The sequence below is a fragment of the Vanessa cardui genome, chromosome 11 (genome assembly GCF_905220365.1).
Source record: "Vanessa cardui chromosome 11, ilVanCard2.1, whole genome shotgun sequence".
NCBI classification, from domain to species: Eukaryota; Metazoa; Arthropoda; class Insecta; order Lepidoptera; family Nymphalidae; genus Vanessa; species Vanessa cardui.
This window is the reverse complement of record NC_061133.1, coordinates 12,736,161-12,763,973: the sequence shown is the minus strand read 5'-3', so window position 1 is coordinate 12,763,973 and position 27,813 is coordinate 12,736,161. Positions and strand designations below refer to the sequence as shown.

General features: G+C 38.5%; 2 protein-coding genes across 2 annotated transcripts in view; one reads left to right on the top strand and one right to left on the bottom strand.

Annotated features, from left to right (window-relative positions):
* LOC124533754 (hemocytin) overlaps positions 1-19,482 on the top strand; it is a 56,190-nt gene extending 36,708 nt beyond the window's left edge. The window contains exons 41-75 of the mRNA XM_047109237.1: positions 188-381; positions 693-1,043; positions 1,200-1,361; positions 1,978-2,266; positions 2,902-3,058; positions 3,358-3,463; positions 3,684-3,939; positions 4,215-4,421; positions 4,496-4,727; positions 5,128-5,276; positions 5,753-6,003; positions 6,546-6,763; positions 7,373-7,590; positions 7,867-8,049; positions 8,356-8,483; positions 8,807-8,923; positions 9,441-9,560; positions 10,310-10,459; positions 10,639-10,797; positions 11,298-11,461; positions 12,097-12,226; positions 12,533-12,619; positions 13,144-13,306; positions 13,661-13,771; positions 13,844-14,062; positions 14,135-14,232; positions 14,530-14,733; positions 14,940-15,059; positions 15,134-15,292; positions 15,839-15,985; positions 16,295-16,499; positions 16,947-17,120; positions 17,400-17,552; positions 17,962-18,138; positions 19,230-19,482. Coding sequence (XP_046965193.1) covers positions 188-381; positions 693-1,043; positions 1,200-1,361; positions 1,978-2,266; positions 2,902-3,058; positions 3,358-3,463; positions 3,684-3,939; positions 4,215-4,421; positions 4,496-4,727; positions 5,128-5,276; positions 5,753-6,003; positions 6,546-6,763; positions 7,373-7,590; positions 7,867-8,049; positions 8,356-8,483; positions 8,807-8,923; positions 9,441-9,560; positions 10,310-10,459; positions 10,639-10,797; positions 11,298-11,461; positions 12,097-12,226; positions 12,533-12,619; positions 13,144-13,306; positions 13,661-13,771; positions 13,844-14,062; positions 14,135-14,232; positions 14,530-14,733; positions 14,940-15,059; positions 15,134-15,292; positions 15,839-15,985; positions 16,295-16,499; positions 16,947-17,120; positions 17,400-17,552; positions 17,962-18,138; positions 19,230-19,357 — 6,086 coding nt within the window. The 3' untranslated portion in view covers positions 19,358-19,482. The remainder of the gene's footprint in view (positions 1-187; positions 382-692; positions 1,044-1,199; positions 1,362-1,977; positions 2,267-2,901; positions 3,059-3,357; positions 3,464-3,683; positions 3,940-4,214; positions 4,422-4,495; positions 4,728-5,127; positions 5,277-5,752; positions 6,004-6,545; positions 6,764-7,372; positions 7,591-7,866; positions 8,050-8,355; positions 8,484-8,806; positions 8,924-9,440; positions 9,561-10,309; positions 10,460-10,638; positions 10,798-11,297; positions 11,462-12,096; positions 12,227-12,532; positions 12,620-13,143; positions 13,307-13,660; positions 13,772-13,843; positions 14,063-14,134; positions 14,233-14,529; positions 14,734-14,939; positions 15,060-15,133; positions 15,293-15,838; positions 15,986-16,294; positions 16,500-16,946; positions 17,121-17,399; positions 17,553-17,961; positions 18,139-19,229) is intronic.
* Positions 19,483-20,265: 783 nt separating this feature from the next.
* Positions 20,266-27,577, bottom strand: LOC124533753 (dnaJ homolog subfamily C member 1). The gene is made up of 8 exons (XM_047109236.1): positions 27,280-27,577; positions 27,032-27,180; positions 26,680-26,851; positions 26,181-26,407; positions 25,362-25,536; positions 24,674-24,904; positions 22,029-22,178; positions 20,266-20,588 (listed from the first exon to the last, which is right to left on the bottom strand). Exons 1-8 carry the CDS (start codon positions 27,409-27,411, stop codon positions 20,457-20,459), a joined length of 1,368 nt encoding a protein of 455 aa, XP_046965192.1. The 5' UTR covers positions 27,412-27,577; the 3' UTR covers positions 20,266-20,456.
* Positions 27,578-27,813: the final 236 nt, after the last annotated feature.

The following is a 27,813-nucleotide window of genomic DNA, read 5'->3' as shown; positions in this document are numbered from 1 at the left end:
ATCTTCGTTTACAAATAATTTGAGTAAGCTCTGTAGATCTTTGTTATATTCGTGCGAAGCCAAAAATCCCGAAAATCAGAAAATAAGTTTGGTATGCATAAAAGTCAATTCAATTCTAAAACCCATGTATAACAATAGCAAATAATCGTTACTTATAAAAATCAAAACTGAATCTCTATATTTACAGCTGGAAGCTGGAACCCAGACCTGTCAGACGCAAACCCCTACATTCAGGTGGAATTGCCTCAGAAAGAACCAATATACGGCGTGATGATGCAGGGCAGTCCACTGTTTAACCAATACGTCACCAGCTATGATATTATGTATGGGGATGATGGTTCCATCTTCTCCGCTGTCGATGGTCCTGATGGGAAACCTAAGGTAGGTTATTAAGGAGTTAAAAGTAATTTTCTAGAATTAAATGTATTATTAATAGAAAACAGCATCTTTCATGACAAAATTATACAATTAGATTTTGTAGATTATCAGATATTTGTACCAATTAAATCGTCTTAAGACTAATTATTTATTAATTAGTAACAATAATTAGACAAACAGTAATACCCCGCGCTATACGAGGTTTATGATTGAACATAGTCAAAATTTAACACAAAAAAAACATTTTCTATTCTTAATCCTTTCATCTTTAATTTCAAAGTTACGCTTTTACGCCCTTTTGTTTATCTCTGTAGATATTCCGTGGACCGATAGACAACAAAACGCCAATGAAACAAATGATCGAGCCGCCAATCGAAGCAAAGTTTGTACGCATCCGACCAATCACGTGGCACGAAGAGGTCGCAGTGCGCATGGAGCTGATTGGCTGTCAGGAGTTCACAACGACGCCAGAAGAAGCTACTAGCCCTGAAATAACTGAAACTCCTTCCACGACTACTACTACCACTCCTATCCCTACAACTGTTACGGCACCGACTACGCCTACTACCCCGACTTCAACGCCAGGCACTATACCTACAACTGTTACAATTCCCACTACATCTACTACCGTTGCGTCAACACTAGGCCTCACTGTACCAACAACTGTAAGTGCTTATCTTTTACTTGGGATAGATTGTTAAGTTCTTAAATGAAATAAATATTATATAAATTTATTTTCTTGAAAAACATCCTAAACCTATTTTTTAGTGTTATTTTTGTACAAATATAAGTACATATTTTAATAATCACAATGTCCGTAGCCGGAACCTTTCTTAAACTGCACGGAGCCTCTGGGCTTCGGAGCTGAGCTTCCAATCAACATGGTGGAAGTGAGCTCAAACTTCGACGCCATACCTAAACTGAAGCTGGACTCAGAGCGCGGCTGGAAACCTCTTTACAGTACCCCTGGAGAATGGATAATGGTAAGAACGAGATCAAATTTTTATATATTATTTGATATAGGCTATTTGACTGGTTTTTAAAAGCTATTTTATAATATTTAGTATACATTAAGCAACCCAATTGTATTTTTTATTTGTAGTACATATTTGCCGATAAATATCATATTGAAAATTCCATTTTTAAATAGCGCGCAAAAACGCTACTTGGACAATATGGCGCTGCAATGGGGTCGGTGACGTCACTTTACTGTATTTTAATCTGTGGTACAATATAGTAGAAAAGCAAAGTTTACAAGAAAGTGACTTCATCATAAGCCCGGTCAATCAGGAGTGTTTTGTGTCACGTGACAAACGTTTGAAAAAATGCATTTTTATTTATGGTTCTTTGAATCAATTAAGTATTATTTTCAACTTTCGTTAGTACCTATAAATAACCATTTTTAAATTCATAATATACACTGATTACAATAATTCACAATTAATTTTTCGCATTGTCAAATAGCCTATTGTCGTTAAGTCAAAAACGTATTATGTTCTCATGGATAACCTATATGATGTAATATAACAAATCCAACTCAACTTCAATAGCAAAATTTCCCATTGTGATGTTATTCTGACTTAATACGTTTTCCACCAGTTCAACTTTACATCACCTCGGAATTTAACGGGTATCAAGACAAAGGGAGGTCCCTCCGGTTGGGTGACCGCATACAACGTCATGTACACCTCCAACCTGTCAACATTCAACCCGCTGCTTAACGAGAAGGGCGAGAACAAGTTGGTGATCGCGAACTTCGACTCGGACAGCGTGGTGTTGAATGAGTTCCGGCCGCCGATACGCGCGCAGTACCTCAAAGTACTGCCCGTCAAATGGCAGAACAATATCGAGATCAAAGTCGAGCCGATCGGCTGCTTCGAGCCATATCGTATGTATTTCTCATTTGATTCATTTAACATAGTCAAATAATAATCATTTTCATAGACAGAAGTGGTAGAATAAATGGAAGACTAAACATCTATAGGTACTGTGTGATAAAAAGTTAATTCAAAATGCAATTTTTGCAACAGACATTTTTAACTTTGCCGTCTCGTAAATTCAAATCGTTTATAAAAAATACATTGGTGAAAAAGGCGTATTATTCGATACAAGACTTTGTAGATGATAAAAAAGCGTGGAATTAATACCTGTTGACTTCCAGGCAGGATATATTAATTTAATAATTGTATTAACTTAATAACTAACATGACTGTATTTTTTTAAATGTTGAAAAAGAGTAACTACTGAGTTTCTTGCCGGTTCTTCTCGGTAGAATCTACTTTCCGAACCGGTGGTAGCTTCACTTAATTGTTAAATGACGATTCAAAAGTGCTTGTAAAAGCCCACTTGAATAAAGTATACTTTGATTTTGAATTTATTATTATGTATAAATATTTTAAGTTTTCGTCAATCTTACTAAACAAAATAGGATGTTCCTTTACTAAAAGTATGGCGACCTCGAGTAGAGTAGTAGTAGTCGGTAGTGGCAAAAGACAATCGCCTTAAATCGTAAGGTGCCCCCAGCGCGCGTGGAGGAGGCGCGCGAGGAGCGCGTGGCGGCGGCGTGCGCGCTGTGCGCGGGCGTGCCGGCCGCCGCGTGCGCGTGCGCCGCGCCGCTGCACTACGACGGCGAGAACTGCGTGCCGCGCGACCAGTGCCCCTGCCTCGTCGGCTTCATCACGTGAGTGCCTCCCATAACCCATATCCCAGGTGTATGGTCTGCCAATCCTCTATTTCCTCGCATCTATAGGTCGAGATTATATACAAGTGGCTCATAGGACACTTTCTTTTCAAACATTGTGTAAGCTGACAAAATTCAAATTATATCAGCATTAATAATAATGAATGTCTCATTTAGTTCTCCTCTAAAATAGTCCACGTGAAGAATGTTGAAAAGAAGAATGCCATTAGAAATAAAATGATTAATGATAATTTACTATTGATAGTTAAACGAGTATTTAATTTTTTTGTATACACCAGATACCCGGTGGGCTCCACGTACCGCGGCGACGATTGTGATGAATGCGTTTGTAAGTTGGGAGGAATAGCTGACTGTAAGCCCGCCAAGCAGTGCGTTTGTGAACCGGTAACTACAAATCATATCTTTAATAACCCTCTATATATATAGCTAATAAATCTAATAATAACACTTCTGAAATGTTACCTTGTAAAATAACACAGCACGTAAACTTCTTCATTTAAGTGAAAAAGATAATAGGTTCCAAATTTAACTTTAATTGATTATATATTATGATGGTGATAGGTCCAAAGTGATTTGTTCATTATTTATAAATGTTGTTGCCTAGGACCTTGTACCGACCCTGACAGCAAGTTGCGAATGCCTCTGTGAGCCTTGCACCAACGGCACCAAGATCTGCCCTACCAGCAAGCTTTGCTTGCCCCTGGACAAATGGTGTGACGGCCTCCAAGATTGTCCCGATGACGAGCTGGCATGCACCACCTTAGCACCCGTCACCGAAACCGTGATAACTACCGTCGTGCCCACAGTGGCCGCTATTCCTGTAACTACCACTGTTGCGCCTACCACTACAACTGAAAAACGTGAGTGACTGTAATTTATAAAGAACTTTATAAATGATTACCGACCCCACTTATAATAAAACTATTATTATTATTATAATTTAAAATTCTGAATTTTTTTTTGTACTTGTTCAATTTTTTTTCCAGTATATATTGTGGATATGAACATAACGGTCTATACCCAATATAATATATGTCAATAAATCAATTATAGCGCTACCCATTTGAACCATCGCCACTCGGCCAAACTAACATTTTACCATATATATAATCTATAATAAATATATTCTTGCCAGCGATTGAATGCCCCAAAGTGGAGTGTCCGCCTGGATACATTGTCCGTCAAACGTCAGCGTCACACTCGAGCTACAAGTCCGCCTTAGACCTGCCTCCTCCAAGACCCAGGTACTCGTACCAGAGGTTCTACAAGGGCGCTAAGGGAGGAAGAGGATACTCCAAAGGTGGATTCTCCAAGACTAGTTTCTCGAAGGGCGGATATTATAGTGAGTATTCATTATATTTTGGTATGTATCTTCATTAATCATAATTGCTCGTTCTAAAATATTATTATAATCAGGTCCACCGTCTCGACCACAACGGAATCAGGCTTTCACCTTAGACAAGCCTGCGCTGACTAATACTCCTACAGAGAAGAAGGAATGCGTGCAGTTCAAGTGTATTCCTCACCTTCCCCCTATCCCCCCTAAGGGTTCGACGCCTGCGCCCCTCATATGCTCGACTCCCGCGTGCCCGCCCACATACTCACTGAAACTAGAAAGCGTGCCGGATGGAGCCAACAAGTGTCCTCAGTGAGTTGATAAAGACTTTTTATTTACCCTCACACATACACACATACATATACACCATTTAATCTATCCAGTAAATATATTAATGAAATAGTATGTTTGCCAAATATTGTTTGGCATTGGCGAGGATCACGGGTCAATTACCGTGAATTTCGTCATTTAAGTATACCATTACCAAGCGACGCAGATGTTATGAACAAAAAAAAGGAAACACAAAAGAACACAATAATACCTTCCGATTAACTTAAGTAGTTGATATTGCTACGCTTATAAACTAACAATAGTGCAAAGTATATTAATAGGGTACAAAATTATTATTGGAAAAAATAATCATAATTTGTGTACTATACTTATCATAGACGATTCATTTTGGGATTGTTGTTAAGTATATATTTTGCTTTAGGTACATTTGTGTGCCGCCACCAGAACGGCCTGTTTTCTGCAACGTGACGGGACGCACTTTTAGTACTTTCGACGGCAGCGAGTATAAATACGACATATGCAATCATATACTCGCCAGAGAGAACCGCATCGGCGAGTGGACTATTCTACGTGAGTTACCTTTTTATGTCTTACTATTCGTTTAACGATAACAGCTATATCTATATTGTTACGGTGATTAGATAAATAATGTTGTCTTTTTCTTTCGAATGTTGAATCAATGATGACAAAAAGAGAGAACCATAGTTTATCTAAAAGTCTTTTAAATATTTGTAAGACTTTTTTATATAATTTTACCGAAATTATAGAAGAACAGGCATACAGGGTATCTAATAACATGTTGTCACCTTAATAAATCACGCTGTTTCCTTACATTCCAATGCCCAAAGACCATATCTAATGTGGTAAGTTCCTTGTGCCTATAGATACACTGTCTCACTCACCCTTCAAACCGGAATATAACAATACTGAGTATTGCAATTTGGCGGTAGAATATCTAATTAGGCTACCTAGACTATGTAGGGCCGTTAGTCAATCAAGTAGTAAGCGGTATTAATGGTAAACGAATATATAAATATATTTTACAGTGCGTAAGAAATGCGACTCGACAAATTGTCAGAATCAGCTCCTGGTTCTCCAAGATATGGAGTTGATACTCGTGAAACCGAACATGATGATAGAGTACAACGACTACGAGTACACAGTGGAACAAACGAACAAGATCTGCTTCCAGAAGAACAGCTTCGACGTGAACCGGCTCGGTGATGGCATCGCCATCAAGTCGCGCAAATATAACTTCACCGTGCTCTACAGTCCGGATGGTGACGTTAAGATCGGGGTTCGTAAAGATTTCTTTAACACTTCAAACATTTATAGTTCGACAAATTTTGTTTTTGCTAATGGAAAATTATTTGGCAGAATGTTTCGACCAGTGTATTTTTTTTAATTTTATTTTATACTAGTAGTCGCCTGCTGATTACTCTCGTTTTAGGGTTTTGATTGACATTTTTAAGGCAAAAAGTAGCCTATGTCCTTTTTTTGGAGTTAGAATTTGCTTCATACCAAATTTCATCAAAATCGATTCAGCGGTTTGTTCGTGAATGAGCGACAGATAAACAATCAGGCAAAGTTACATTCACATTTACTTTAAATATAGGTTAAATTTTGTTTAGAAATTCAAGTATTTCAAATTATAAGTATCTTAAAGCGCACTTTCATAAGATTTATCTGAATAACAACTTATACTAAACCCAAAATAAAAACTGAATTCTGTCCTCTCACAAATTTTATACAATTCGTACAACTAGATGTATAGAATATAGATTATGATAGCCTGATGATCAAGTCTCGTCATCTAAAGTCAAGGCCACCATTCGATAGGTGTCTAAGAAATACATGGGCCACGTGGACGGGCTGTGCGGGTTGTTCAACGGCGACGCCATCGACGACCGCGCGACGCCCAACGGTCGCGTGGCCACCACGCTGGAGCAGTTCGGGCGCGCCTGGGCCAAGCCCGGCCTGCAGCCGCAGGACTGCCGCGTCGACGCCGTGCCCAGGGACAAGCAGAAGCGGGTCTGGGACCTCTGTAAGGTCATCACGTGAGTGTCCTCTGACGTCAATTCATTGTCTTTGTTTAATCATTTTTGCCGGTAATTCGTAGAGTATTTTGTGACACTTTTAGTATCTGCTTGATCATTTTAAGGTATTTTAGACTTTAAGAGCTATACCACTTGATATTTTATAACAACAACAACAACAGCCTTTAAATTCCCACGGCTGGGCTAAAGGCCTCCTCTCCCTTTGAGGAGAAGGTTTGGAACATATTCCACCACGCTGTTCCAATGCGGGTTGGTGGAATACAAATGTGTCACATGCAGGTTTCCTCACGATGTTTTCCTTCACCGCTGAGCACGAGATGAATTATAAAGACAAATTAAGCACATGAATCAGCGGTGCTTGCCTGGGTTTGAACCCGCAATCATCGGTTAAGATGCACGCGTTTTAACGACTGGATCATCTCGACTCCTATCTCGATATTTTATATATAAAATTTAAATTGGTTAAAGATGGTTCCAAAATTCTCTAGTATTATAAAAAAGTAAGAACCCTAAACTCTTCAGATGATATATATGAAATATGAATTATTTTAATGATAGAATATTCACAAAATATCATAAGGGCGAATGATATTCTAATATTGTTTGTAGAGAGGAGCCATTGTCTCAATGCGCGAAGGTACTCAACTTGGACAAGTGGCGAAGCATTTGCTTAGAGAAAATCTGCAAGTGTGCAGACCTGGTCATCAACGGCACCAAGAAGACCGAGGACGAATGCAGATGTCTGCTAGTGGAGAAACTCGTAGCAGAGTGCTTAGCCGCAGATAAGAACATCGACGTTTCAAGCTGGAGAATGCAGATGGATTGCCGTGAGTTGCCAATCATCTACTTTAAAAACAATAACCAGTTAGTCTGATTTCAATCTTCTTAAGCGATAAATCAGTTACATTTTATCACAAACAGACTAATCTTGATTGATTATGTAAATAATTGGTCAAGGTCCATAATCTCGTTCAAACGTCAACGATTGACAAAATTAATAACGGTGCCTATCTTACCGACAGGAAATAAAACAGCTGAATATGTGTTCCAAAACTTGTATGTATCTTTCCATCGCTTTATGGTATATTGTAACCTTTTCTCAGCGGCGGAGTGTCCAGCTCCGCTGGTCCACTACGACTGCTACCGCAAGCGATGCGAGCCAGCGTGCGGCTCGGGGTCAGCCTCGTGTCCGGTGGAGGAGGGCCAGTGCTTCCCGGGCTGCTACTGCCCCGAGGGCAAGCTGAGGAAAGCCGACCAGTGCGTCACGCCATCCGAATGTCTTGACTGTAAGTCATACTAATCAACGTGGTACAAACTGATGAAAATTGATTGTACATAAATATATTTCAAATAGAGTGTTATATTAAGTATAAGCAAAAAAATAAGTGCGTACCTATTTTCACGTGAAATTGTCCGTCAGAAGAGAGAATTATAAGACAATAAGAAGATAAACTTAGTGTCATCGCATAAATAATAAGAAATATTAATTTAAAAGTGTACCGTTTCTATTTCACGTCGTGCTCACAGTATTTCAAGGAATAGTAGTAAGATACCATGTGACCCTCATCCATTACATAGCTTGGCTATTATAGGTACATGTACGGGAGTGGGCTCACCAGCCAAGTATGTGACCTTCGAAGGCGACGACCTGCCCTTCCTCGGGAACTGCACCTACCTCGCGTCCAGAGACACCAATGAGACTGGATACCACAAATACCAGGTTTTTTTATTGCACAAACTGACTACGTTTAAAAAAGTAAAAACGATCAATAATGCGATTATTTATTTCCAAAAATTCAAAACTGTTGACGTATTTTAAGAGGTCTTTGTTTATCGATGTGTTTTGAATTGAAAACCAACTACAATTGAACTAAGGTACCAAACTCAATTTCTCTAAAGAACAACTATTACTTATGATCGATAGTACTTTCTTAAATTGACTATAATTGTAAAATCGATAAACTGTACCAACATCAGGCATTTCTTTGAAAAGCCAGTTGAAAGCTAAGCTATTGCAATCTATCTAATTTATCTTAATACTAGGTGTACGCATCAAACGGCCCGTGTGAAGACAACTCCGCCGCAGTCTGCACTAAGAGCGTTCATCTCATACACGAGAAGAACGTAATTCATGTAAACAAAGATCAGGAGACTGGGAAAGTAAGCAACTTTGTTGTCAATTTATTTTTTAAGCACTTTTATTTCAGATCCAACATCGTTATTTTGTCAAATAACTGTAAAAATATTAAGGAACCAACTGTTAATCAGAGGCTTCCTCGTGCATATAAACGTATACTACCATGTTAAAATATTATAATGTTAGGGTAAAAATATTTGACAACTTACGGCATCCTAGGACTTAACTGTTGAGCTATTCTGTAACAAGAAATTCAAAACTCACCGCATGACATTAATGTGAAATGTTCTAATGTGATAAATGACATTTAACCTGGTAATTATATAAGTATATCATAATTGCGTATCACTGTAAATCAGTTGTCAAAATTTCACAAGTGATAAACGAAGTGAATTCTTGCAGAACCACACTGCGGATATTTAAAGTATCTTGCAATTCAATGCCACTCGTTATTTAGTAGAAAATCGAAGATAATGCGGCAACTTAATGCACAATGTTTAATTTGTTTAAAATTTTGGACTAACAAGAAAATTCTTCCAGCTTATAACGACGGTGAACGGCAAACCTCAGTTCAAATACCCAATGACAAACGACTGGGGCACTATCAGCCTGGTCAACGGGCAGGACGTCAGCGTACTCCTTCCGGACCAACATGTCGAGGTAAGATATCTAATAATAATAATAAAGTATAACAAGATATCTTAAGTCAGTAAAATATGAATTGATGTAAAATAATAGAAGTTGTAATAGGAATAAAAAATGGTTTTGAGGAAATCGTAACATCTTGGTGGTAGGGCTTTGTGTAAGCCCCTCTGGGTAGGTACCACCCACTCATCAGGTATTCTACCGCCAAATAACAGAACTCGGTATTGTTGTGTTCCGGTTTGAAGGGTGAGTGAGCTAGTGTAACTACAGGCACAAGGGACATAATATCTTAGTTCCCAAGGTTGGTGGCGCATTGACGATTTAAGGAATACTTAATATTTCTTACAGCGTCATTGTCTATGGGCAATGGTGACCACTTACCATCAGGTGGCCCATATGCTCGTCCGTCAACCTATGCCATAAAAAAAAGACATTGGACGAACTACTAAAGATAAACTTATTAGATGTTTTAAATAAAGGTTCTTGTTTTCTATTTTATAATAAAAGACACAAACTTTCAACGCCGTTTTACTTTCTTAGCGGTGCGATTCGTAAACCTGGATTCCGGATCATAGCAGATGTATTAAACCTATTATGAATCTGCCTACCGAATTTCAAGTTTGTAGGTGTTACAGTTTCTTAGATTTTTTGATTAATCAATGTGTGATATTTTGATTTTATTATATTTAATTGATTATATAGGGACATTGATACGCTTAAGATATTACGCATTTAATACATAAATGTATTATTCTCATTCTCAGCTGATAGTGATCCAATCCAAAATGGAGTTCAGCGTGCGCGTCCCGTCGTTCCTGTACAGCAACCGGACCGAGGGTCTGTGTGGCGTCTGCGCAGGATACCTCGACCACCTCACCACCAGCAACGGCACCATCACCGACGACTTCAATCTCGTTAGTTATACAAATATCCCTCTAAAAATAGTCGATTTGTTACAAGTCATCTATAAAATGAATTGCCTTGAAAAAGAACACTACCTATATTTTTATTTACTTTAACCATTTTAAAACCTTTTCAAGCCTTGGACCCGTCCGATAATGTGGCCTTCACATCTTTTATTTGATTTTCACAGTACGGCAAGAGTTGGCAAGCGAGTCCCGAGGCACTCACGACACTGGAGATACCCCCACAAGAGCAGTGCGACGAGGCTCCACCGCCGGAAGAGTGTGCACCCATACCGCCAGAGACCAACCCGTGCTACAACATCTACGACGTCGATAAGTTTGGTGCCGTAAGTGACGAACGTTTTTCCATTTGATTTTGACCATATCAACAACTCCTAAATAAATAATATAACATATACGATCAAAGTAATTATTACTATTATTATTAATTAAAATGCAGCAACTTAAACAATTGCTAGCTCCTCGTAAAGTAAAGTAAAGTAAAGTAACAGCCTGTAAATTTCCCACTGCTGAGATAAGGCCTCCTCTTCCATTAAGGAGAGAGATTGGAACATATTCCACCACGCTGTTCCAATGCGGGTTGGTGGAATGCACATGTGACAGAATTTCGATGAAATTAGACACATGCAGGTTTCCTCACGATGTTTTCCTTCACCGCCGAGCACGAGATGAATTATAAACACAATTAAGCACATATATATAGTGGTGCTTGCCTGGGGTTGAACCCGCAATCATCGGTTAAGATGCACGCGTTCTAACCACTGGGCCATCTCAGCTCTTAGCTCCTCATTAGTGACAATTAAATAACATGTGTGTGGCGTCGCAGTGCCACGCGCTAGTGGAGCCCGAGGCGTTCGTGGCGCAGTGCGAGGCGGAGCGCTGCGCGCTGGCGGCGCCCGACGCGTGCGGCGCGCTGCAGCGCTACGCCGCGCAGTGCCGCCGCCAGGGCGTCTGCGTGGACTGGCGCCGCGACCTCTGCCCCTACCCCTGGTCAGTGCATGCCACTTGCCCTTTTTTTTTTCTCGCTGGAAAAACGCTTTACGCGCTTTACGGAAAGTGGGGGGGGGGGCGTGTGGTACTCCCCGGAGCCCTGGACGCCGAGTGCGCCCAAGTACGCCGGGTTTACCCACTAAAAAACCAGCGGTACCCTCTCCGTCTTTCGATGGACGCCACGGGATCGCTTACGCATGCTGCCGTGACGCATGCCACTTGCCCTTACGGAGAGTCGGCTTAAATGGCTTGCTTCACTTAGCTGACTCACTCTATTCCGCTGTTACCAACAAGGTCATATTATTGATTAGGAAGTCTAGACGAAAACCTAGGGCGCATTGCGTTGTGATAGAAAGAAGGCCTCTAAAATTGCATTGCCCAGGGTCGTAGATTTGGTTTATCCGGCCATTTTTAATGTTCCAAACCCAAATCACTCTAGCTATTATTTAACCCAATTAATTAAGTCAAGTTATTTTCACCATTTGTAGCATACGAATAGCTAACAACTGGACACCTTCTTGTTTTTTCTTACTTAAAGTTATGACTTTTAAATATTACAAATATTATGTACTTTCAGAAAAGATTTCATAATTTCGACATATGGGCTATAAAAATTATCATTTTTTGTTTCACAGCGAAGCCCCGCTGGTGTACAGAGCGTGCGTGGACTGCGAAAGGACGTGTGACAACTACGACGAACTTAAAGACAATCCTAAGAAGTGCGACAAAGAACCGATTGAAGGATGCTTCTGTCCCGAAGGAAAAGTAAGTTGCACAATGTTAAATATCCTCAGTTCTTTTCACTAAAGTTTACTAACTTGTTAAATTACTTGTTAAAAAGTTAACTTAAAAGTTTTTCACCAATGTTTTCCGAAATTATGGTATCTAGAGTAGCTAGACTTTCTAGTCTTCTGACTAAGCTAGTTCTTATTTTTTATTCAGTTGTTAATCTACGATTTTCTTCCTTTCTTTAATCATTTTGTGTGTTTTGATGATAGTCCCTAATTTACGAGTGCCTAAAGACTCGTTGAGGAATGTTATAATTTTTTATAACATTTGAAAATCTTTCAGGTGAGAGTTAACAACACGTGCATCGAACCAACTAAATGCTTCCCCTGTGACGCAAAGAAGGAACACTATGCCGGCGACGAGTGGCAGGTAAGTTACATATTATGAGACATTGAACCTCACAACTTTACAACACGAAGTACTCTCCCACTTTCAATAATAATTACTATCCACAATTTGAATAACCAGTGGTATGCATGACTTGTATTCTCATAACTCTTGGAAGTTTACTCGCTTTACCTCGTTTCTAATCCACCACCATCCAGAGTCGAGATGCCCCAGTGGTTAGAACGCGTGCATCTTAACCGATGATTGCAGGTTCAAACCCAGGCAAGCACCGCTGATTCATGTGTTTAATTTGTCTTTATAATTCATCTCGTACTCGGCGGTGAGGGAAAACATCGTGAGTAAACCAGCATGTGACAAATTTAATAGAAATTCTGTCACATGTGTATTCCACCAACCCGCATTGGAACAGCGTGGTTGAATATGTTCCAAACCTTCTCCTCAAAGGGAGAGGAGGCCTTTAGCCCTGCAGTAGGAATTTACAGGCTGTTGTTGTTGTAATCCACCACCGCCATTAATGTACCCCCCCCCCCTTCTCCCCCCGGCAGGAGGACGCGTGCACCAAATGCACGTGCGCCAAGCCGTCGCAGGAGAGCGCGGCGCACGTGGCGTGCACGACGCAGACGTGCTCCGTGCCCGTGTGCTCCGAGCTGCAGGACCTCATCGCGCGCCCGCCGCGCCCCGGCGCCTGCTGCCGCGACTACATGTGCGGTGAGGCGATCTGTTTAACGCTTTGCAATCATTTACGAAACAAAATCTTCTTGGAACTTATGTTTCTTATTTCTTTAACGACCTTTGACGACCTCCGTGGTCGAGTTGTGCACACCGGTTTTCATGGGTACGCCGAACCGAGGTCCCGGATTCGATTCCCGCCCGAGTCTATGTAGATTATCATTAGTTTTCTAAGTTGTCTTGGGTCAGGGTGTTTGTGGTACCGTCGTTACTTCTGATTTTCCATAACGCAAGTGCTCTAGCTACTTACATTGGGATCAAAGTAATGTATGTGATGTTGTCTCATATTTATTTATTTATTATTAATAAATAATTAAAAATTATGTACTCCAGTTGACAAACCACCGGATGAGAGGTGCGAGGAACCTAAGAGGATGGAGTGTGGATTCGGCCAGGTGCTGAAGCAAAAGACCAAGGCGGACGGGTGCAAGGAATTTGCTTGCGGTAAATGTTAATCCAGATATGATTCTGTTTTTAGTTTCGTATATTATTTCTAAATGTAACGTTTCATCGCAGAGTGCAAGCCAGAGAGCGAATGCGAGAAACTGCCCGACGAGAGCGAAGTGGAAATGTTAGAACCGGGAATAGAACGCGTCGTGGACACCACTGGGTGTTGCCCACGCGCCGAGCTTGTGTGTGTTCCGCAGAATTGCCCACGACCACCAACCTGCCAAAAGTTCCAAACGCTAGACACCAAAAATGTCACCGGCCAATGCTGTCCGGAGTATAAATGTGGTCTGTATACTTACATCAGCTACGTATTGCAAGAATCATCGGTCCGATGCTGACGATGTTTACATTTCACAGAACTACCCAAGGACAAATGTGTTGTGACCCTCGAATGGGAAGCTGCTGCTAAGGGCGGCGAAAAAGCAAGAACGACACCTCAAGTGCTGCTTAAAGATGTAAGTTTAAGTCAGCAACATATATTCTTCTTTCAACAATACTTTGTTGTATTCCAGTTTGAATGGCGAGTAAGCATCTTAGCTTCCATGCTTGGTGATGCATTGGAATTATATGAAATGGTTAATATTTCTTGTATTACCAAGATCTATGGGCGACAGTAACCACACACCATTAGGTTCTCAATTTGCCCGTCCGCCAATCTCATTATATTATTTTAAAAAGAAACATGAAGTAATTTTACCAATATTACTCGGATACTTGTACAAGAAAGCGATACATTTCGTAATTATTTTTAGATGGATTCCGCGTGGTTGGACGGTCCATGCCGTTCGTGTCGCTGTGAGTCGTCCCCTCTGGGCGCCATAGCGCAGTGCAGCGTGACGGAGTGTCCCGCCGTCGTCTCCACCGAGCAGTTCGTGCTGGAGCCTCGTCCCGTGCCCTTCGCTTGCTGTCCCGCTGCCGTGCACGTGGCCTGCCGAGATGGAGACAATATTTACAAGGTAATTTTTACACATTGTCATCAATTTTCAGGAGTGCTGTAACGGATCTATTATATGTGCTCGTTGGCAGTTAAAAAAAATTAATCTTTAAGCTAGGACCCAAGATCTACACCAGAAAATTTTAGCCATATATGCGTATTGTCAAAAAAAAACACACATAAAATTAATGATATACACAAATAACTAAGTAATATTTCTTTAACTAGGTTGGCGAGAACTGGACGTCACCCTTCAACCCCTGCGAATCGTACAAGTGCTCAGAAGTCGAGGAAGGCAAATTGGAGAAGGTCACAACCGTACAAAACTGCCATACCGACTGTCAACCCGTAAGAACTCGTGCCAAGAATGTTTTAAAGAAATTGAAGTTTCCCCTAAATTCATAGAGAACATAATTTATCAGGGTTGGGAGTACACACCTGCACCTGAAGACAGTAAGCAGTGCTGCGGACAGTGCCAGCCCGTGGCGTGTGTCGTGGACGGCGTCACGAGAGACATCGGGTCCTCATGGACCTCGCCAGACTTCTGCGCGAATTATACCTGCGCTAACCTCAACGGCACTGTAAGTTGTCACTCACTATACCCACAAACTGATTATATCTTCCACGAAACCAAACTGCATGTATTGAAAACCAACAGTAAGACACCCAGCCCTGCTACACTAAGGTTTGATCATAATATTAACCTAACCCTTCGAAGGGCAGTTTTACATAAACATTCCTCAAATTTTCTGGTTTTTTACGTTTTTGCCGATGAAGTTTGAGATATTAATGGGGAAACTATATATTTGTTTATTTGTAATTACTTATAAATAATTGAAACGCCAAACAAGTTAATTAATACCAAGCAAGTTTTTTATTTAAATTATGGGTATCTTTCATCTTTTTTCAAATTCATAGGCATACCAAAATTGACAAAATATAATGATTTAATTGTATAAAACTCGAACTAGGAAGCATTAATTTTGAAACTTTTGTTCAATAAAAAATATTCCCATTACAGGGTAAATAATACCTTATGTAATTCATATGTATAAATTCAAAGTAATCTTAGTATTTATACTTCTTATCATGCATTAAGTACATGACAATGTATAAAACCTTTTTAGCTTCAAGTGCAAAGTAAGAACGAATCGTGTCCCGAAATATCGGACGCCGTCAAGAAACAGTTCGTGCTGAGCGAGGAGAAGATTCCAGGAGAGTGCTGTCTGAAACAAGAACCGGTCGCTTGCCGCGTTGGAAACAAAATTTACCAGGTACATAATTCATTAATATCATGAATTTACTAATATATGCAAAGCCATTTTTGAACAATTGTAAAGTGACTATAAAATATTAAGTCAGGAATATTAGCTACGTCCAATTTTGTTTTTATTATTCGTAGTACTTTTGAGCAATATTATTTTCGGTAGGAATCTCTGACAGATTGTATTGAAGTTAAGTTAATGCTGTTGTATGAAATGGTGTTTTTTTAATGCCACTATCTGTGAGGTGTGATCAGTTAGCAATTGCCATTGTGGTAAAAACTCAAAATATATTTAAGCGATTTACGAATTCCTATCCAGGAGGGTCAAACGTGGCCATCCTCGGACCCCTGCAAGAACTACACGTGTTCCCGCGACGAGGCCGGCCTCACGCACGCCGCCAGCGTCGAGACTTGCGTCAAGGACTGCAAGCGAGGCTGGAAGTACATCGAGCCCGCCGCCGGCGTCTGCTGCGGACACTGCGTGCAGGACAAGTGTGTGGTCGGCGACGAACTAAAGGAACCTGGTGAGTTGGAATACTCTTACTTTGTTCTAGACGTGTTGGCTTGTTGAAAAGCTGAGACGTGCTGGCTGTGTCAAGTTTTCTACCAAGAATTTTGTAAGGTTTGTACAAATATATGGAATGAAGATAGCTAAGTCTCTTTTGAGATAGTTCTATGTGAACACGGAAATCTAACAGCAGGGCAATAGTAGAGGGAGATATTCGTAATATTTTCGAGTTAGTTATAGTATCACTAAAAAGTGTTTGGAAATTACAACTTTATGTGGGAAATGGGAGAGTTCGTGACATTATATTTACCATTGATATCAATGGTAAATATAATGAGTGTTAAGGATTCAAGAAGAATCCATTCTTTCTAACATAGAAAGAAAAGGGTATTTAATCTGCCGAAAGAACAGGAACCACAGTGTTGAGTTTTTTAAGTACTAAATGATTATTAAAATCTGTCAGGTACAACATGGCAATCCGCCGACAACTGCACGACGTTCTCGTGCGAGGGGGTGGAGGGCGAGGTGTACACGACGTCGGCGCAGCACCCCTGCCCTGACATGTCGGCCTGCGCCCCGGAGGACCTCGTCAACGAGACCTGCTGCCAGGTGTGCAAGGAGAAACCGTCTTCGCTAAGTGAGTATGGTCTGCTAATCTATGAATTACAGGAACACATTATACAAAAGTCGATGATCTACATGATGTAAAAATATTCCGACATAATTAGGATATTGTCATCCCTATAAAATGAACTTCAATTTCAGTTTTCAGTATTTGACAAATTTCGAAAATTAGTGGTCGAAATATTTGGATATTCGAAATAAAACCTGTAATTTTGATGGATGACTCTTTATTGTCCCAAACAAAGGGTAACTTTGGGTAAGTTTTTTCTAATCTGTTTAATTGATTTTCCAGGCACATGCGTACCAACGCCGATACCCAAGAGCGATTCGATCGGCCTGATACGAGTGCTCATGGGCCCGCACGGTCTCTGCGTCAACGAGGAACCGCTCGACGGATTCCAGGAGTGCAGGGGCTCGTGCGAGTCCGGAACTTTGTTCAACAACCGTGAGTGAAAGTCGATTACTTCTTTATTGCTTTAACTAAATCGTTCACAACTCATAATGTGGTATAATTCCGATCCTATATTTGTTATATTCATGTGCTTAATTTGTCTTTATAATTCATCTCGTGCTCAGCGGTGAAGGAAAACATCGTGAGGAAACCTGCATGTGACAAATTTCATAGAAATTCTGCCACATGTGCATTCCACCAACCCGCATTGGAACAGCGTGGTGGAATATGTTCCAAACCCTCTCCTTAATGGGAGATGAGGCCTTATCTCAGCAGTGGGAAATTTACAGGCTGTTACTTTACTTTTTTACTTTATTCGTTATATGAAGTTCTAAGTTTTATGACGATAACAGAAAGGTCATAACCGTCAGCCATATGTGTGTAATGTGTGGGTGCCCCGCAGAGACGGGCAGCCACGACTCGTCGTGCGAGTGCTGCCAGGCGACGCGCTACGCGCCGCTGCTGGTGTCGCTGGCGTGCGCGGACGGCTCGGCGCGCCCGCACCGCGTGGCGTCGGCGGCCGACTGCGCGTGCCGGCGCTGCGGGGACCTGCCCGCGCACTGGTACCCCAGCAAGACCGGTGAGGCTCTCGCACATACACATACTCGTTGACATCGTTTGTAACAGTAATCTCCATTCTATTCTCGCACATATACATACTCGTTGAAATCATATATAACAGAAATCTCCATTCTATTAGTTTCCAAAAATAATAAACAAACCTTTAACATTAGTAAATTATAAAACTTACTGCGGCGACCTGCCCGCGCACTGGTACCCCAGCAAGACCGGTGAGGCTCTCGCACATACACATACTCGTTGCAATCATATATAACAGTAATCTCCATTCTATTCTCGCACATATACATACTCGTTGCAATCGTTTGTAACAGTAATCTCCATTCTATTCTCGCACATATACATACTCGTTGCAATCGTTTGTAACAGTAATCTCCATTCTATTCTCGCACATATACATACTCGTTGCAATCGTTTGTAACAGTAATCTCCATTCTATTCTCGCACATACACATACTCGTTGAAATCGTTTGTAACAGTAATCTCCATTCTATTCTCGCACATATACATACTCGTTGCAATCATATGTAACAGTAATCTCCATTCTATTCTCGCACATACACATACTCGTTGAAATCGTTTGTAACAGTCATCTCCGTTCTATTAATTTCCAAAAATAGTAAACCTATCACATTAGTAAATTATAAAACTTAATGATATGTTATATCCATCCATCCAACTACACGCCCTTATCCCAATTTAATTTGGGGTCGGAGCAGCATATCTTCTCCTTCCATACTTCTCTGTCAGACGTCATCTCAAGTAACATTCTTTCGTACCGTATCGTCTTTCACACAATCCATCCGTCGTTTCCTTGGTCCTCTACCTCTGTATCCATCCACATCCATGTTCAAGGCCTTCCTCACAATATGCTCCTCATTCATCCGCAATATACGCCCATACCATATTGACTTGTTATATATTTAAGTCCATTATAAATCTAATATTTGATTGACCCCGTAATAGTAGACATCGGTTTAACGATTAACTTGAATCGCATGAAACACGTCGGACAAGCATCAATGAAATGTTAATTTCCTCTTCATTTATCGAAATCAAATACAAAGTAATTCAATAAAACATCTCGTGCAGGTTACTCGCAAGCCTACAACCAACCGACACCGCAATATGGGCGCTGGCGCTCCAAGGAGCCCGACGAGTACACCGTCCCCGACCTGTTCGTCCGCTACGGGACTCCGGCGCCCCGACGACAGTTCTGATCGCCACCTAGTCACTTCTAAGTGAGGATAGCAATTTAAAATTGGACACCTTCAAGTATTACGTAGGCATTCGATTTTTTTTTGAATTTTTTGACATCTGTACAAAAGTTTAAATCCTAAAAAAATTAAATTTAAATAAAATAATCTTAACATCAATTATGTATTTCTAAATAAATACTTTTTCTTGATGGTTTAACTGAAAACCCTTATTTTTATTGAAAGAAATCGACCTTATTAAGTAAAAAATAAAAATATATATTTATAAGTCGAGAGATTGTTTTATTTTCTATTAAAAGTTTGAGAAATTACATTATTATAAGACATAAATTATTAAACGAAATACTTGAAACGCGTCCTTTGTATATGTAAAATATTTCCAAAAAAATATAACTTTTGGATTTATTACAAAATGTATTAATGAAAGAAGATTCCAGTGATTTTAATCATTTATTATTGTAAATAAAGACGATTATACTATTGATAAATTATGCGTTTTTTTCTATAACAATTTTAAATTCCAAAAGAAAAACCAAGAAACAAATGCCACAGATAATTACCACCACACCACCGCCACAGATAATTAAAACTACCACCAATTGAATAGTCCGAGATCCCTAACAATTAGCTGAATGAAAACTTTCGATTGTGGTAAATAGCAGGGATAAAATGTGTCGATTTAATGATTCTCAATAATTTATTACTAACTGGGATATTTAATATCAAAATAATCATCTAATTATTTATGTCATTAAAAATGATTACCAGCCATTATTATTTTTCGTGAATTCAAATCTCAATCATCAGAAAAAAAGATTGAGATATTCGTAACGGGTCCTTTCGTTCTTTAAGATTTAAAAAAATATATTAATGTTGTAAATTAATCCTTAATATATAAATGAAAGAAATTGTTAGAGATGTTATCATTTATTATTGTAAATAACGAATAATATAAATATTGATAAAATTATGCGCTTTTTTTGTCACAATTTTTAATTCCAATAGTAATTTCATTCGAACATCCAACTAAGAAAAGCGAATAAATTTTGACCACAGATAATTAAGACTACCACAGATTAAAAATTAATATTTATATTAATATTTAGTCTTCTTCGTCATTGTGATTATCATTTTCGTTGGGAGTTTCCGCGTTTTGTTTCTGTGTTTCTTCTTCCTTCTGTTTCTGTTTCCTTAACATTTCTGATAAATATTTGCACCTCTGCATACACTCCTCCTAACAAAAAAAAAAACAAAAACATTATTTATTCAAATCATGTCCAGATACCTCTATAGTTAATTTGTTGCTTAAATTACATACTAAAATATTGGGAAAACTTTATTAAATATATTTTACAAGTTTATTTCAATATAAACATTAAAAACCTGAAGTTAAGTAACTCTTCAAACGAATTAATGTATTAAGCATAATTAAAAAACAACTAAATAACAAGCTACTCTGTATTATTAATATTTTTTTAAGATTTAATTAAAGAACGAATGGTTATCCCCAGAATGTTTCTGTTCGAAATCAGAAACTGAGTGTCAGAGATCATCACAACTATCCATATTTAAACTTGTTATTAACAAATTCTTAAGATTTTTTATGGATATTATAATTCATCTAATTAAGTTAAAAATATTCAGTACATAACCATAAACGCGGAATAAATCGTTCGCAAGTCTTGCCAAGAAATTAAAGAATGGCCGGCCGTATATTACCTCGTATTACGTAAAACGTTTACGTAAACGCATCACAACAAAAAGGTCCATTGAAATACTTTATTATCAAACACAGTGACCAAACGACCGTTCGAGCGTTAAATTACTTTCAACTACACTTTCACTTTCGTCACACTTCACGATAAACTTTATCTAAAATATTTCATATTACAATGTACTGGCGGAGAAGACATTCTTTATTGCCTAGTGTCACCACCTAATAAAAAATTATATCCTGCCTATATGCCGTAAGGAATCTTACAATCCTATTTTGAACAGTCTGTCCTAAGTTAAACAAATATACCAAGACGATGTTTCTCACATCTGATAAGAGGGTCTCTAAGGGTCATAAAATCAGAAGGCACAAACCCTCAGGTCTAATTTTTCATTCTGATCCCATGAAGCCATGACATTTTTTTTTTAGTGGCAATTTATGTAAGCCAACAATCATGCCCATACTCCACCAGCTTACCGCGATATAGTATTGCAATTAGTTGCCTCTTTTGTGGCGTAAGCAGAACCACATAGATTGAGCACCATCATTAATATAAAAGTAATCTTTTGGTATTCGTTAAGTTTTTGCCACTGCCCCAGCCGCTTATCCTGGTGGCTACATTGGTTTTTTTTTTTTGTTTTTTTTTTATGGTGTAGGTTGGCGGACGAGCATATGGACCACCTGATGGTAAGTGGTCACCATCACCCATAGACAATGACTCTGTAAGAAATATTAACTATTCCTTACATCGTCAATGTGCCACCAACCTTGGGAACTAAGATGTTACGTCCCTTGTGCCTGTAGTTACACTGGCTCACTCACCCTTCAAACCGGAACACAACAATACCGAGTACTGTTATTTGGCGGTAGAATGACTGATGAATGGGTGGTACCTACCCAGACGGGCTTGGTAAAGCCCTACCACCAAGTAAATGCGGCCAGTGATGGCTACGAGGGTACCTTGGTCTTGCCGGGCACGGCGTTGGCGATCTTCTGCCAGCGGTCGCCGGGCGCGCCCTTAGGGCTTCGCGCCAGCGCCGCCTCCAGCGCGCGCTGCTGCGTCTGCGACCAGTTGCCGCCGCTCGTCTCCTCCGCCTTGCGCGTCTTCACCTGAAACCCCACGACCTGTATCTCTACCCTACTGGAGTAAAACTTAATCCATGTCTCTACTTCAAGTAATCCCCTACGAAAACAATTGTATTTCTTTCGGAAAGTAACACTTTGTAACTTATACAGTGCCCCCGTTAAGATACCAAATTTAAATAAAACTAGTTATTACGGATTTTAATCGCGTATATTAATTATTTTGAACATCCCGACATTTCGAGCACTTTACAGCGTTCGTGGTCACCAAGTAATAACTAGTTTTATTTAAATGTGTAATAATCGCGAAAATTTAAGACAACATTCTACCAAATTTGTTTTAAGTTTCGCATCCGGGCTTCGGATAACACGTAAATATAGTTAAGTTGATTGAACTTTTTCCGGTCGTGTTAGATTTGGCGTACCACCGGATTATTAGATTGACCGAATGTTTGCATCATTTTCACTCGATTCGTTCCTGCTCTTGGAATATATAAATAAATAAATAAATATGAGACAATATCACATACGTTACTCTGATCCCAATGTAAGTAGCTTAAGCACTTGTGTTATGGAAAATCAGAAGTAACGAAGGTACAACAAACACCCAGACCCGAGTCAACACAGAAAACTAATTATAATCTACATACCTCGGCGTGGCGTACCCATGAAAACCGGTGTACTCACCACTCGACCACGGAGGTCGTCGTATATGTGACTGACTTTGATCTAATTTGGTCTAAAATGAGACCAAAATCGTTCAAGACAACATCATTATCATTATCTGTAATCTTTCGATCGAAATCTCTAAGCCTCTACCAGGCTTCAAAATTATTAAGAAACTTCGCTGATGAAGTTCAATAACTAAGATTCATATGTTTGATGAAGTGTCATCATCAACCTGTAAATTTCCCACTGCTGGGCTAAGGCCTCCTCACCCTTTGAGGAGTAGGTTTGAGAAGTTGGAACTTATTACCAACACGCAGTTCTAATGCAGGTTGATGGCACATGAAAAGTCAGTGGTGCTTGCCTGGATTTGAACCCGCAATCATCGAATAAGATGCTTTCTAACCACTGGACCATCTCTGTTCCGATGAAGTGCAAATTTTATAAATAAAACTAATTATAGATTATTCCAATGGGAAGAGGAGAAAATGTAAATAAAAAACTTTGACCTTGAATTGATATGTCATTTGCGTTCGACTAGTAAGATGAAAATAATCGAATGAATGGGTAATTAATGCTAAGGAACGATATATTTTTTTGATTTTAAAAGTAATTTTCCGTTTAAACAAAGCCAGGTTGTAATAAAAAACTTAAGAGAATTCCGAATAAGCACCCGTGCACATGATACGAAAGATGAGAGACGAATGTCTTTCTTAACATTGTATTATTTGCAAAACTATAAAATTGCTATGCACAAAACTTATCTAAATTTCGAGATAAGAGATTTTTTTTAAGTAAAATAATTCTTTTAACATTTTTGGTAAAAAATGTTATTTTTATGTAAAAACCTTACTGTATAAAAAAATAACTTTATTATCTTTCATTTGGTAAGTTTTTACGTTTCTAATAAATAATTCATATTATATATTACAACCAATTAAATAAATATATATTTTAAAAAATATCTATAATGAATGTTAAAACTAAAATAATATATTTTTTATCTGTATAAATTCATTCAGTCTCCATTCGTTTAGCGAACATCCTTAGTCGAGGCCTCTATCTTTAATGATCGTCATCGAAAAATGGCGCCTTGAATGTCGACGAAACTGTTTTCATTACTGTGGAAGTTTAATTATAGTGGATTTGGATTTATGTAGTTTAATGAAATATTGTTGTATTACAAATGAAGATATATTACTCAAGAACTGTTTGTATTTAATCATATAGCAGAATTATCAACAAAACACGTGTAATATTGAAAAATACGGTATGTTTTGAATGTTTCCTTTTGTCATTGGAATGGACTATATGTAAATAGGATTATTACATCCTAAGAGTCTTTGCCTATCATGTTGTATTAATTTTATCAAACTTTTAATTGATTACCAATCACTATCGCAGATTATATTTGACTCTTAATATAAATTCGATTTAAATAACTATGCCGTCCAAATGTGACCAAAAATTTTACATAAATATAAATAAGGAACTAAGGTGTTAAATCTTAAGTGACTTCTATAAAAATTGTTAATAAGTTTTAAAAACATATCTCAATTATCATGAATGCTAAATTCATATCGAAATATAGTCGAAGACCTCCGTGGTCGAGTGGTGTGTACTCCAGTTCTCAAGGGTACGCTACTCCGAGGTCCCGGGTTCGATTCCCGGCCGAGTCGATATAGATTATCATTTGTTTTCTATGTTGTCTTGGGTCTGGGTGTTTGTACCTTCGTTACTTCTGATTTTCCATAACACAAGTGCTTTAGCTACTTAAATTGGGATCAGAGTAATGTATGTGATGTTGTCTCATATTTATTTATTATTATTATTATTTATTTATTTATAGTACTCACCTTTTTGGGTGGTTCGGGTGGTGTTTCATCAGCTTGATCTTGACCAGGTAACTTGTAGCAGTTCTCCTTAAGTTTCGCAGCCATGTGGGTAACTTCGGGGACACTCCTAGACATGGCCTCGGCTATCCTCTCCCATCGCTCGGCGGCGCCGGGCGGGTACTTCTTGACTAGACGGACTAACTCCACCAAATCGTCGTCCGTCCAGAGGCCTCCCGATATAACTGGAGGGGACTGCAAGAATTTTATATGACATTCCTTATTTTTACAACAACGGCCTGTAAATATCCCTCTACTGGCCTGCTCTCCCTTCGAGGAGGTTTTAAAGGTTTGTAACATATCGACCATGCTGTTCCAATGCGGTTTGGTGGAATACACATTTGGCAGAATTTCGATGAAATTAGACACATGCAGGTTTCCTCACAATGTGTTACTTCACCGCCGAGCACGAGATGAATTATAATCACAAATTAAGCACATGAATATTCTATGGTGCTTGCCTGGATTTGAACCCGCAATCATCAATTAAGATGCACACGTTCTAACCACTGGGCCATCTCGGCTGTTTTATTAAAATATATATAATATTACACGACATTGGCAATCAAAATTCGAATAAATTAAAAAGGAAGTTCAAATACAATGTATGTATTTAAACCTAGCATCGTATCAATCGATCATAGTAACTCACAGGCTTGACGGGTACCGCCACCGGTGCTGCATCGTCCGGCTCGGAGGCCGGGTCCAGCAGGCAGTCCCTGGCGGGCGGCACGAAAGCCCTACGCCTCCGCGCGGCACTACTGGCCTCCGCACGGGCCTCAGCTGCCGCTGCTTCGCGCTCAGCCCGGATACGATCTTCTTCTTCCCTATCAATAACAATAAAAAAATATTAGACTTTAAATATAATTAACTATCATCACAGTCAGAGAAAATATGTACTAAAAATTAAAAAAAAAAAGAATTTTTTTTTTTTATTTCATATCATTGTATACGCAGGTAACACAATATTATAGGTCTACAGATATTGCTTTTGCAATTAAGAATCAATTACTTTAGTGACCAATTAATCACCTTACCATAAATTAACATAATTATTATATAACATATTGGAATGATCTCTCAACTAATATTATTAATTTGAATGTTACTCTGACTGTCTGTCTGATAAAAGTAGATGTGCCCTCAACTATGTGCACATTTGAATTTAACGCAAAAACTAAAATAAAAGAAGTTGAAAGTCCCATCAAAACCGGTCCAGCTGTTCTAGAGATTAGACTCAACAGACAGACAGCCAGACAAAAACATTCACTCACTCACATTCATTCACTAATATTACAAACAAACACTCCAATTTTATTATATGTATAGATTTAGTATGAAGCAAGCTTGAACCCCAACAAAGAGTGAAAGTATCTTATTAATAACCTTAACTATTCAACCAATCTTAAAAACATGAGTGAAGACGGGACTGACAACGAATAGATTATATGTTATTAATAAAATTACTTACTTTCTCTTTTTCCTCTTCTTCTCTTCAATCATTTCTATTCTCCTCCTCTTTAATTCCATTATACCATGAGGAATTGCTGTGATAGACCACCATATTGCTCTTGGTATTTGAAATGGAAGAGTATCTTTAATACTAGGTTTTGGTAACTTTTCTAATATTTCCGCTATGCCAGTGTCAAAGCCTGTCTTTTTGAAAAACTTCTTGCCTCGACTATTTAAGATGTGCTCCTGTTAAGAAAATTAAAATGGTGAAAGTTCCACAGATAACATATAAATATACCAAAGATATAAACAAGCTAGGTTAATTAATAATAATATTTGTTGTGGATTCATAACAAACCAAATCAAATTTGATCAAAATAAAAGTATAAACCAAAATTGCAGGATCTATGCAGTAGCATATTTCATAATACTGATTTGTCGGCTGCAACATTTATCGATCAGCAACAAATATTTGACAGCAACAGTTGATATGCGATTTATATAATAAATTTTCTTACAGCTGTAAACCTCTTTTCTAAATATGCAGCCCATCCAACAGCATACTGTCCGAACGTTATGATTACAAAGAGTATTATAGAGCCCTCGGCCAAGCCCATCTTTCTCACATGTCTATAGTAATACACTGCAGAACGCCAGTTCGGAAGACCATTTTTAAGGACCTCATTATACCTGATTTAGGAAAAAAAATGAGATAATTTTATGTGATTAAAAGTATATTGCATTAAACATATGTAATATATTAAGAAAATTCACTTTTTGTGGTTGTTAAATTTTGGAAATAAATGACATATATGTATTCTCAAAATCTATATAATTAACAAGTTTATATTATCTGTGTTTAGTAATTACTTCTCTCGTTTCCCAGGATCTTTAAGTATATTGTGAACAGATACTAGGTTCCTAAACTGAACATCTGCGTCAGGAGCATCGTTTTTATCCGGGTGAAGCTTCAATGTAAGCCTTTTGAAGGCTGATTTTATTTCAGATTGTGAAGCATCCTTAAAAACAACAAAAAGATAATAAAATTATACTTATAATTTGTTTAAAATGGGTGTTTTATTTCGGCATATTTAAGGTTACAATCATTTTTCACTCACCTTTAAAACTCCCAATAATTCATAAAAATTCTGATTAACTTCTTCAACCACGTCGAAGACCTCTAAATCATCATCATCCCATGCACGAACACTTAATAATAAAGTAAAAAATAACAAAATTCCGCAACGCATTTTTCTTTTATATTTTAATAATTAGGTCGACGAATTAACACATAAATTACACGATTTGAGACATTTTCATTGATAATAGAACCGCTCTGACTGATTTTGACTTAGTATAATTCGAAATGATATGATTAAAATGTCACTAAATGCAAAATGTCACAACGTTGAACGTTGCCAAAAAAGTGACGTTTAGATGTGTAACTTGTATTATATTATTGTCTTACTTAAAAGTATGTAAAAAGAACAACGTACAAAAAAAATTACCCGTTCATTTTTATGCTTTTAATTAACTACTAATTTTTTTGAGGTATATGACACTGTAAATTAAATATAGTTAGAATAAAATCTATCCTTATTCATTTACATTATAAAAAACTCTAACTTAATCGAATATTTATAATTGAGGTT